Source organism: Pseudorca crassidens, chromosome 17 (assembly GCF_039906515.1).
Source record: "Pseudorca crassidens isolate mPseCra1 chromosome 17, mPseCra1.hap1, whole genome shotgun sequence".
Lineage (NCBI taxonomy): Eukaryota > Metazoa > Chordata > Mammalia > Artiodactyla > Delphinidae > Pseudorca > Pseudorca crassidens.
In genome coordinates, this window is record NC_090312.1 from 39,019,737 (window position 1) to 39,032,572 (window position 12,836).

General features: G+C 39.3%; 1 protein-coding gene across 4 annotated transcripts in view; it reads left to right on the forward strand.

Moving 5' to 3' along the window:
• The window catches only part of NIPAL2 (NIPA like domain containing 2), a 73,593-nt gene that overhangs the window by 40,333 nt on the left and 20,424 nt on the right, over nt 1-12,836 (forward strand). For all 4 annotated transcript variants that reach the window (XR_010936256.1, XM_067711663.1, XM_067711665.1 and 1 more), the window contains one exon: nt 9,442-9,563. Coding sequence is in view for 3 of the 4 variants with exons in the window: in XM_067711663.1 (XP_067567764.1) it covers nt 9,442-9,563 (122 nt within the window). In the remaining variant the exon portion in view is untranslated. The remainder of the gene's footprint in view (nt 1-9,441; nt 9,564-12,836) is intronic.

The following is a 12,836-nucleotide window of genomic DNA, read 5'->3' on the forward strand; positions in this document are numbered from 1 at the left end:
CCCTATCTCATAGGATTAGATGAGTTCATGTATGTAAATTTCCGAGAACGGGCTCTGTCATGTAATAAGTCCTCACTAATGTCAGCTATTATTATCCTTATTACTAACACCACCACCCACCACTACTGGTTCATGAGAGGAAACCTTGACTAGGATATTCTAACGAACTTTAGCAATCCAGGTAACATTTCGCACAACTCTGGCTGAGTTTTTTTAGCCTTTTAACTTAATGCTTTTTGAGCAGGGATATGTCTGATGTCACATTTGTTTCATACTGTAATTAAAAGTGATCAATTCTTGACTTGAAACTAGAGTCACAGGAATAAGAAAGGATTTAGTCACCGATTCCATACCCATGCTTCCAAACAGCAATATCATACGATTATCATGATCTAAGATGTAATAACCCGTTTCGTGCTTGGGGAAGGACTTTTCCCCAACCGTACTCAGTAATGTGTTAAGTCACCTGTATTTTCTTTGGGCCTGTATTGCTGTTGCCTTGAGAAAATTTGGCTTTTTCCGTTAAAAGCTAAAAATGCTTTTTTTTCTTTACAGGGACTAAAATCAAACAGGGAAAAGAGTAGTTAATGGCATTTTTTGAAAGATTAACATATAAGCATGCTAAAAACTAAATCGTCAAAATGTGCAAAAGAAAATCATTTACTTTTCCCTGCTTCAAGCAAATGAAAGTTTGTTTTTCATGATGGAACAAATGAAGATTTTTTTGGACCATGTGGAAACAAGCTGAATTAATTTATTGCCAAATGTTGCTCTGTGGCTATGAAGCATTTCAGCACTAGCCTCAAAAAATGACCTCACAAAAGCTATGTCTGAAAGGAATCGCCAACTATTATTAACTCAATGACAGGTTTTGGACTGTGCTCTGATTCTTAGTGGATTAATAATTTTAAATTATTTTAATGATTATTTTTCCTCGAAAAAGCACCAAATTTCTCTCCCCTTCAAGCAGCCAGAATTATAGTATTTTCCCCCTCTTCGCCCTTAGTCATCAAAAATCCTGAATCTAATAGTCTGTGAGATCCTAGTTGATTTAATCCAGATAGCGTCATCATAAAAAGAAAAATTATAGTCAATTCATCAGCACTCTCCAGAGACCAGTAACTTGATTATTTCAAGTCACCTATAAATGGTTTCCCCAGATAGAACGTCAAGAGATTAATAGTGAGACAAAAACCACCTCCTTCCTTCCTACTCCCACACCAGAGGTCAGCTTGGTTTGAAGCCAGTATCTAGAATACAGATCTAGCCAAACGAACCATCATTTCTGGTTGAGAGGACAGATTGGCTATTTGGTCTTAAAACTGCCTCAAGAAAGGTAGACTTTCTGATGCTAGATTCAGAACCATTTGGATTCACTATATTATTGAGACTTCCCAATCCAGGGCTCCTTCAGGATTTAGCTGCCTTCAGCCTAGGGAATCTGGAAAGATTGTACTGAGGGGAAGGCATCCTTTGGTGTTAAGAGGTCCAGTTTATGCTGTGACTCCTGGTAACCCACAAAAGCAATAGCTGGACCCCCATTGATCAGGAGGCATATAGCAGGCTCCAAGAGAACCAGCCAGCAGTGTTGGTTGACATCAGGTTAGCTGAATTTTTAAAACTCTTATGGCTACCAGAAGTCAGGTCAAGCCAGATTCCAGAAGCTAGCTAAAAGGCGGTTAACACTAGCTGGCATTGAGCCAGAGAGTGGGGACAAAATTAAAGGAGATTTCAGGTCTTACTTAAGGAGAAGGGTGGGCTGGGAAATCAGATGTCAGTTGAGGAAGAACTGTGCAAGTAGACCCTAGAATCCAAGGCTTGCACAGGTGAGGAACTCAGCAGGTTGGAGATGCCGGTGAACAGAAGCATAAGGAGAAGCCTGATTCTAGGCTGTTTTCCCTTCCACCACTTTTATATTTCAACTTCAGTCCACAAGTATCTATAGGAGACTTTTGCAACAGAACTTCAGTAGCCTCTTGAAACAGAGGCTGCATTCTCACAGCTGGATCCAGTTAAATGTCAGGCATTTCTCAGAGTATAAAACATTCCTCAAAACACTACTTCAGGATGGTATAAATGGTCAAATATGTTTAGAAAATATTACAGCCATATCCTCCCTAAGGAGATTCACAATGAACACTAACACACTGAGGATCTCAGGGGTCTTCCAGTAAAAGAACCATTTCACTTGGTTTAACTCACCTCTTTCCAAATAGATTTGACTTGAGACCTTTTTTGGTGGAGGGTGCATCTTATGAAATTGGGTTCTAGGGAACAGCAGTTTGGAGACACTGTTCTAAAGGAACCTCAGGGCCAGTCAGGGACCCCAGGGACCACTGCCAGGAGGAGTCAGTTCCTTCTATCCCCAGTGGGGATGCTTCATCCAGCCTCAGGTTATGGTCAGTACAACTCCTGGGTGCCACTCACTGAGACTACAATGTGAAGGACAGCCGTGAGTTGTCCGTTCATCAGCTCTGGTCCATTGTGCATACAAGAGGTAGAAGAGTGTAATCGCTGAGAATAAGTTACCTAGGTTCCAATCCAAGCTCTCCACTTAGCTAGAAAATCCCAGTCAAGAGAGTTATTCCCTCTGTGACTCAATTTTCTCCTATGTCAAATGTGGCTAGTAATACTTTAACAGTATCCAATGTTATATATTATATAATACATAATGTACATATAGTATATGTTAGTATAGTAACATGGTGGTATAGTTATTTTTTGCAGGCTTTTTTGTAAGAATTATTATATGTGTATAAAGCATTTAGAATTGTGCTAAGTATTAGCTATTACTATTATAGTTCTTATTATCATCACATTCCTGTATGACGGTGATCATAATATAACTCTTATGTCAGCCACAATTGTCTATGAAATCTATAGTTTTAAGAACATCACTTAAAAAGAATGATACTTGGGCTTCCCTGGTGGCGCAGTGGTTGAGAGTCCACCTGCCGATGCAGGGGACATGGGTTCATGCCCCGGTCCGGGAAGATCCCACATGCAGCGGAGTGGCTGGGCCTGTGAGCCATGGCCACTGAGCCTGCGCGTCCGGAGCCTGTGCTCCGCAACGGGAGAGGCCACAACAGTGAGAGGCCCGCGTACCGCAAAAAAAAAAAAAAGAATGATACCTTCCTTTGCCCTCCCGGGATACCTAGTCGATCTACTATAAAGAGCAGGGATGAGTTTGCTTCCCTGCTTTGTACATATGACAAGTTTATAGGAAGAGATTTTATTAATACTTGTGTACTGTATCAAGCTAAATCTGAAACTCCCATCAGATCATTATAGACTTTTATGTGACTTGAGTCATATTTGATGAGAAAATGTATTTGCTGCAGGTCTGGGCATGAGGGTGGTAGATGAGGTCACATCCCTGTATCGTGGGTCGTGTCCAGCATCCCATGGTTGACCCCCACCTGCAGCTTACCCACTGCTGCCCGACTGCTCCACCTTTGGTCCCCTCCAATAGCCAGCTCTTGGTGCTTTGTGCACCAGTTCCCTGAGGTTAGCAGTGGGTAGGAAACATAGCGCTGGTAGTGTTTCTTCTTCTCTGTGTTCTCTCAGTTACGTCCTTTGCTTTCTTTTGCCTTCTTTTAAGACCAGTGGAGAGAAGTCTTCACTAGGCAGTCAGGAGATGCCAGCCAAGTCCTTCCTATCCTGCCCTTCTATTCTCAAATTGAGTTGTTAACCCTGTAGAGACAGCCCCAGGGACAGTCCCTAGTCATCCCTAAACTACAATATTAGAGATACAAGTTTGGATTAAGTTTGAAGCTTGACTCAGATGGTCTTTGACCCTTGGTAGTCAGCATCCTAAGTTGGATCTGTCCCAGGGTCCTTTGTCACATCAGGTCTCCAGATGAGTTTTCAAACATATTCAGCTCCAGACTGGCCTCTTGCAGAGCCAAATTCCTGGAGTCTAGCAGGTATGATAAGTTAATTTGTACCTAGAAATGAGGACACTGCATCGCAGAGGGATAAACAACTTGCCTGGGCCCTTCCAGCTAACGGTAGCAGTGAAATTTGAATTCTGTGGAGCTGGTCTCAGCTTGGATTAGACTTCTCCTATCCAGGTCTTGACCTGACAGTTAACCATTTCCCTGGGCCAAGGGCATGTCAAGTGCTGCTTTCTTTCCTTTAGGATCTTATACTTCCAGAGTACTCCTTTGGTCAAATGGGCCAACAAAAGGTAAACTAGCAAGTTTCCTAAGTCAGAAATCTGCGCCTTTCAAAAGAGGGAATATTTGTGGCTTTATTGAAATAAAAATAACAGGAACTGATGTTTCATGCCGCTTTTAGAAAAAGGTGGGATGCAAATATGTTTTACAGAAATTTATTGAAGGACTTGCTAATGGCTACCTTCGACACTTTTAAACACTTAACGTTAATGTGCACATGACTCATGAAGCAGAGAGTAAATCACACAGAAAAATAAAAATGACACCAAAGAAACAAGAAAATGACAGGTAGCAGCTATCCAGAACTGCCTTTGTAAATGTCGGAAGCTGCTGAAATTAAAATTATTAAGAAGAAAGAATGTATGACCTCCTGAGCTGCCACGGAGTTACTCACTAGTCTTGCAGTGACATGAGGTACAGATGAGATAATACGTGTGAAAAAGTACTTTGAAGGGATAATTGGAAAACCGTCAGTCATTTTATTTGTTTTTAAGGAGTTTTGGAATGCAGTGAAGATCTACATTGGTGGAAATGGGCACAGTATGCAAATGTGGAAGCAGATGTGAAACAGGGAGGGATGTGTCAGGATGTGAAACAGAGACCATATTGGAAATAAGACTGCCTCCACAAAATGGAATACTACGCAGACTCTGAAAGAATGAGGCCGCCCTACATATAATGATGTGAAACATTCTCCAAAGATGTTCTGTTAAGTAGAAAAAAAGCAAGATACAGAAAAGTGTGTATAATATGCTATTATCATTTGCATAAAAAATCAAAACACATGCACTCTCACACACACCTGCCTAAAACATCTCTGAAAAGAAAACCTCAAGAACCAGCAGCAGTAGCTAACTTCGAGGAGGGGACCTAGTGAGCCCCAAGGGTGTGAGAGAGATTTAACTTTTCACTGATCCCTCTTGTGTGGCTTTAGAATTTTTTACCATACGCGTGTGTTACCCATTCAAAACTAAATGTTCTAAAAAGGAAATTTAATTGACACTAGATACAGTTAGATGAGATAAAGAAATGACTGGCAGAGGAACTCAGTATAGATAAGAAATCTGGATTTCACAAAAGTAAATTGGAAGTCTCTGAGACTTTGAAATTGTATTCAATGTGTTTATTCTACTTTACTATACCAAGTTTAGAAAAGTGGTTTTTTAAATCCCTTCTTCCTAGAAATGTAATATTGAACAATTATCTTATAAGATCTTTTTTTTTAATATCTTTACTGGAGTATAATTGCTTTACAATGGTGTGTTAGTTTCTGCTTTATAACAAAGTGAATCAGTTATACATATACATATGTTCCTATATCTCTTCCCTCTTGCGTCTCCTTCCCTCCCACCCTCCCTATCCCACCCTTCTAGGCGGTCACAAAGCACCAAGCTGATCTCCCTGTGCTATGCGGCTGCTTCCCATTAGCTATTTTACATTTGGTAGTGTATATATGTCCATGCCACTCTCTCACTTTGTCACAGCTTACCCGTCCCCCTCCCCATATCCTCAAGTCCATTCTCTAGTAGGTCTGTGTCTTTATTCCCGTCTTACCCCTAGGTTCTACATGACTTTTTTTTTTCTTAACTTCCATATATATGTGTTAGCATACGGTATTTGTTTTTCTCTTTCTGACTTACTTAACTCTGTATGACAGACTCTAGGTCCATTCACCTCATTACAAATAGCTCAATTTCGTTTCTTTTTATGGCTGAGTAATATTCCATTGTATATATGTGCCACATCTTCTTTATCCATTCATCCAATGATGGACACTTAGGTTGTTTCCATGTCCTGGCTATTGTAAATAGAGCTGCAATGAACATTTTGGTACATGACTCTTTTTGAATTATGGCTTTCTCAGGGTATATGCCCAGTAGTGGGATTGCTGGGTCATATGGTAATTCTATTTTTAGTTTTTTAAGGAACCTCCATACTGTTCTCCATAGTGGCTGGACCAATTCACATTCCCACCAACAGTGCAAGAGTGTTCCCTTTTCTCCACACCCTCTCCAGCATTTATTGTTTCTAGATTTTTTGATGATGACCATTCTGACTGGTGTGAGATGATATCTCATTGTAGTTTTGATTTGCATTTCTCTAATGATTAATGATGTTGAGCATTCTTTCATGTGTTTGTTGGCAGCCCATATATCTTCTTTGGAGAAATGTCTATTTAGGTCTTCTGCCCATTTTTGGATTGGGTTGTTTGTTTTTTTGTTATTGAGCTGCATGAGCTGCTTGTAAACTTTGGAGATTAATCCTTTGTCAGTTGCTTCATTTGCAAATATTATCTCCCATTCTGAGGTTTGTCTTTTGGTCTTGTTTATGGTTACCTTTGCTGTGCAAAAGCTTTGAAGTTTCATTAGGTCCCATTTGTTTATTTTTGTTTTTATTTCCATTTCTCTAGGAGGTGGGTCAAAAAGGATTTTGCTGTGATTTATGTCATAAAGTGTTCTGCCTATGTTTTCCTCTAAGAGTTTGATAGTGTCTGGCCTTACATTTAGGTCTTTAATCCATTTTGAGCTTATTTTTGTGTATGGTGTTAGGGAGTGATCTAATCTCTTACTTTTACATGTACCTGTCCAGTTTTCCCAGCACCACTTATTGAAGAGGCTGTCCTTTCTCCACTCTATATTCTTGCCTCCTTTATCAAAGATAAGGTGACCATGTGTGTGTGGGTTTATCTCTGGGCTTTCTATCCTGTTCCATTGATGTATCTTTCTGTTTTTGTGCCAGTACCATACTGTCTTGATTACTGTAGCTTTGTACTATAGTCTGAGGTCAGGGAGCCTGATTCCTCCAGCTGCATTTTTCGTTCTCAAGATTGCTTTGGCTATTTGGGGTCTTTTGTGTTTCCATACAAATTGTGAAATTTTTTGTTCTAGTTCTGTGAAAAATGCCAGTGGTAGTTTGATAGGGATTGCATTGAATCTGTAGATTGCTTTGGGTAGTAGAGTCATTTTCACAATGCTGATTCTTCCAAATGAAGAACATGGTATATCTCTCCATCTATTTGTATCATCTTTAATTTTTTTCATCAGTGTCTTATAGTTTTCTGCATACAGGTCTTTTGTCTCCTTAGGTAGGTTTATTCCTAGATATTTTATTCTTTTTGTTGCAATGGTAAATGGGAGTGTTTTCTTGATTTCACTTTCAGATTTTTCATCATTAGTGTATTGGAATGCCAGAGATTTCTGTGCATTAATTTTGTATCCTGCTACTTTACCAAATTCATTGATTAGCTCTAGCAGTTTTCTGGTAGCATATTTAGGATTCTCTATGTATAGTATCATGTCATCTGCAAACAGTGACAGCTTTACTTCTTCTTTGGATTCCTTTTATTTCCTTTTCTTCTCTGATTGCTGTGGCTAAAACTTCCAAAACTATGTTGAATAAGAGTGGTGAGAGTGGGCAACCTTGTCTTGTTCCTGATCTTAGAGGAAATGCTTTCAGTTTTTCACCATCGAGGACGATGTTGGCTGTGGGTTTGTCATATATGGCCTTTATTATGTTGAGGAAAGTTCCCTCTATGCCTACTTTCTGGAGGGTTTTTATCATAAATGGGTGTTGAATTTTGTCGAAAGCTTTCTCTGCATCTATTGAGATAACCATATGGTTTTTCTCCTTCAGTTTGTTAATATGGTGTATCACATTGATTGATTTGCATATATTGAAGAATCCTTGCATTCCTGGAATAAATCCCACTTGATCATGGTGTATGATCCTCTTAATGTGCTGTTGGATTCTGTTTGCTAGTACTTTGTTGAGGATTTTTGCATCTATGTTCATCAGTGATATTGGCCTGTAGTTTTCTTTCTTTGTGACATCCTGTCTGGTTTTGGTATCAGGGTGATGGTGGCCTCGTAGAATGAGTTTGGGAGTGTTCCTCCCTCTGCTGTATTTTGGAAGAGTTTGAGAAGGATAGGTGTTAGCTCTTCTCTAAATTCTTTTTTTTTTTTTTCCTAAGAAAGGACAGAGCTGACCAATAATTTTTTCCAGGTTCTTATGTATGGTTTTTATTATTTTCCTTTCATTGAAATGCTTAATAATGTATATTGTTTTCTTTTTAAAAATTCTCATTAGAAAATACCTTTTAAAATTGTGTATATGATTTCTGTATTCACAAAGTATTACAGTATAAATTGTTGCATTAGAGTAAGCTTATTTTATAGGTCCTACAATACCATGAATAGCTATTGTCCAGCTTGTGTAAAAAATCAAATGAATTCTCAGAAACTAGAGTTCAAAACTCTAAGTCATTGGGTTAAGAGCAACAGGAAATTGATGTCTTCAAATTGTGAGATTTTATAGACACACCAAATTGTTTCAGGTTGGAGTGAATGCTGGTTGTAAATTATATACACAACAATGCTGACCTCAATGGTGAAACAGGTTGAATTATGTTTTCATGTGTGCTATCTGAAAAATGCTACATACACCATTTTTTCTCAGGCTGCTAATTATTAATAAATAAGCAGTTTTCCGTGTTATTTGGAAAGGCAAGTCCCCTTCTTCTGTGGCCACTCCTCCCCCACACATTCCCTTCCTCCATTATTACAGTATAAGTAACGTTAAGGTGATGACAGTAACACATTCCTACATAGGTTTATTGTGTGGTATTTTACCAAGCTATCCCTGGAATTCTAGACTTTAAATTGGATCAAATAAATCTTACAGCAGAGTCATCTTTCACCTCCGTTATTTCTGCTAAAAGGACTCCAATAAATGGCAATGATTAAGGTATTCATTTACCAGAGTTTCAAAGTGTAAAATACCTAAGTTTGTGTGTGTAAAGGACCCAAAGATGACTAGGTGCAGAGTAGATCATCATCAGATGATGGATTTCCACCGTCTCTGGGCTCTGCCATCTAGATCTAGATGGATCTAGCTTCATCGTGCACTTACTGGTCCATGTGGAAACAAACAGCCAGGTTGGATGTGTTTTCATGTCTCCATATGCATGCGTTCTGATCTTCCCCATCTTTGAGGAAAGCTTCTCTGAAGAAGCCAGGATTCATCTGGAACAACAGAGAAAAATCAGAATTTATGTCCTACCGCATCCATTCCCTAGCCCTTATCCCCCTTTAAAGGTAATGCCGTTGGGTGAATGCATGATGCTATCTGGGGATGGTTTGATGAATCGTATTTTAATAGACATGGACCTTTACGAGTAATGCTTAGTCTATAGGTAATGTTTACATAAACAAAAAGGCTTAAATGTCCCTTTTCAACTTGTTTGTCTTTTCAATTTTATTTAAAGGTATGACACTGGCATTTGCAGGAACATATTTATTGGTGAACTTTGCTCCAAATATAACTCAGGATATCTCTGCAATAACAGTACAGTATTCCTTTGTTGGCTGGCAGTTCATGACCTACGGGGTAAGAATTCTAAAAATTTTACTGTTACAGAGGCAATATTATCTAGACCACTGGTACACGCAGACGCTGGAAAATTAATATAATCTCTTCTTCTCAGCATTAATATCTCATTAAAATGTAAATATATTTGACCAGTACTAAAGTATTTCAAACACTAAATAAAAGCACCCCCATTTCCCAGGCATTCTGTCCTTGGGGGTGACCTATCACTGGAACAATTTCCACAATTTAATGGAATTTAATCCGGCAAATTCCAGAGCAACATATTTTAGGACAATTCAGAGTAAAAACAAACAAACAAAAAACCTCTTTTCCCAGGTCAAAGGAAAGTACCTGAAGACATATTTTACTTCACTGAATTTTATCCAAGATAGGTATTCCCTTCAAAAAACCTTTCTTTGAGACCAATGCAGTAGCCTGTCTTAGGAGAAGCAAACAGCGGGTAGGACAATACTGAGAGATGTGTAAAAGAGAGAACGGAATGAGCTGATGTAGAAACTGGAAGCCACTAATTGGGATATTTTATTTGATGCAATGGCTGTATCCGGTGGGTATAGAGCAGTGGTCCCCAAACTTTTTGGCACCAGGGGCCCGTTTCATGGAAGACAATTTTTCCATGGAGCGGGGGTGGGGGTGTGGTTCAGGCAGTAATGTGAGTGATGGGGAGCGATGGGGAGCGGCAGATGAACTCTCACGCCGCTCACCTCCTGCTGTGCAGACCGGTAGAGGTCTGAGGCCCACGGGTTGGGGACCCCTGGTACAGAGAACGTGATTGAAATGGTTGGTATGTAACTTGTTACAGAAGTCAGTTTAGATTGGAGAATAAGAATATTCTAGGAAGGGCAGGCAGTAAGAAGAAAACTGGGATTGTCTAAATGAGCATTTAACCAAGAACCGAATTGGTAAAATATCAAGAGTTGTGAATTCAAGAAAAATAATCAAAGCACACAGAGTCAAACATTTTTAGGGTTAGAAGTGACCTCAAAAAACTATCTGGTCCAGTGCTCTGCCATTGAAACAGGTAAAATACTGTGATCCTGCTGTATACCTATTATTTAAACGTGTGACATTGGCATTTGCAGAGACACGGCGAGCTTTGCTGTCAGTGTGATGTAACTCAGGATATTACAGCAGGAACTGCGTGGTATTACACTATGGTGTGGCCCTTCCTAGTCGTTTGACAAGAATCCTATATATTTTACCATCTCTGATATACAATTCTGACCACTGGGACACAAGTGTTTATAGGGCTTTTCTTTTTATAGTCTCTCACTGCACTTCTCTCTCTTACTCAACAGAGACACTCTGTTTACAAACATTCCTCATACTCTACACCCCCTTTAATAAACTATCCTATTTCCCTTCTAAACACCACCAAAGATTTATTCCCCTCCACTTTCTCAGCTCCTGATCACTCCTCACTCGTCCTAAGCTGGTAGACCCCTCCCCTCCACTTTCTCAGCTCCTGGTCACTCCTCACTCGTCCTAAGCTAGTAGCCCCCTCCCCACGAATTACCAAGTGGAATTGCTTTTTTTGGTCCTGATTCTTCTTGAGCCTTGTGCAGCACTTCCTGATGGTCCACTCTCTTCTCCTTGCATCTCTCTCTTCCCGGGCTTCCTTGGTTTGTTTTCCCTGTTTCTCTTCCTCCTCTCTGATCAGTCCATCCCAGGCTCTTGGTAGGTAACTCCTTCTCTTCTGCCATCCACTCTTTATCTATTTGTGCTACAAACTCGTCCAGGGTCTTTTAGGGTGATCTCATTGCCCACTCCACCACCATCATTCTTTAGAAAGACTTCCAAATCCAGACCTGCATCTCCTTCCCAGATCTCTTCTAAGCCGCAAAGCTGTGTTCTCATCTGTCTACTTATTACTCGTCCCTGCTTGGATGTTCCATAGATTTTGCAAAAGTAACATCTCAGAAACTGAACTCAATATCTTTTCCCCTAAACTCCCTCCTCTCTTAAATTGGAAGGTTCCCCTTACCCCTGCCCTCCATCAAACTTTAGGATTGGTCTTCCCAATTCAGAGTAGGTTTCCTCAGGTCTGTCATAATTTGTGTCTCCCCCTCCCCTATTTTATCTTCCTACTTGTCCACCATACCCAGTCCTTTAACTATTAAGGCTTTCATCAATCAAATCTAAGCACTAGAAGGGCTCATTGAGCATGTCATGATAGTCTAGACTTGATGTCCTACCCACACATTATTATTCTTTGCCTACAAGCAAAACAAATTCTTCATCCGGTAAGAAAAGGGTCACAGAGTCTGTGACCAGAAAATTAAAAGCCTGAGCTGAATCCTTTGGAGATTAAAGATGCATCAAGACTTATTTCCTGGAATAAACAGCATTGTTTGATGATGATGTATTTTATACCATTTTAACACCATAGAAAACATCTTTAAAGAACAAAACTACCTTTTTAAACCTTATAGTTCCACGCAAAAAGTACTATGAAATTAATTGCATTTTTCCACTTTCCAAAGTTAGCTCTTCATTCATTCATTTATTCACAATTCATTCAACTTATTAGCCACCTAGAATACAGAGGAGAATTCCTGAAGCAGGAATTTTATAGTCCTGGGAGAGACCCATATTCCTGTAAAATAATGAAAGTATATTTGAAAGTAAATGTTGCCAAAAATGTAAATAATTCCAGATATTTATAAGATAGCATAAAATAAACCTTTAATAAAGTCACATTTGGATAGCACTATTGGCATTAGACTCTTAGGGGAATAGATCTATATTATCTTAGTTTATCTCAGTTTGGAATTTAATCCATTATATGTTGCATCTCTAAAGGCTCTAGAAGTTATCAATTACATACTAAGATCTTGAGCTGAAGTTTGGTTTAAATCTGTTAAACATCTACATAATTAATATTTAATCCTTCAACGTGGCAGAATCTGTGCTTTTTCTGCAAACCATAATTGCAAAGATCATAATTACAGTAATTAAGACGATTCTTTGAAGTATGTTCATCTAACAGTTTTTGTATTACACCAAGTATAAATGCAACACCTGAACTGCCTTTCGGGACTGATCAAATAACTAATAAAATGAATAAAAATATTTTAAGTCTGAATAAATTTTACATATCTCAAAAGGGGATTGTAAAGTCATATTACGGACTAGTTAATAGCATCTCCTTGTATCATGTGTTGACCTGTCCCAGGTCAATATCCATTTTCCCTTTAAGGCTTCCATGAAGTCAGAGCCTCAGAAACAAGGCCCGGGAGCCTACCCTCTGAGCTGGGACTCTTTTGGGCAGGA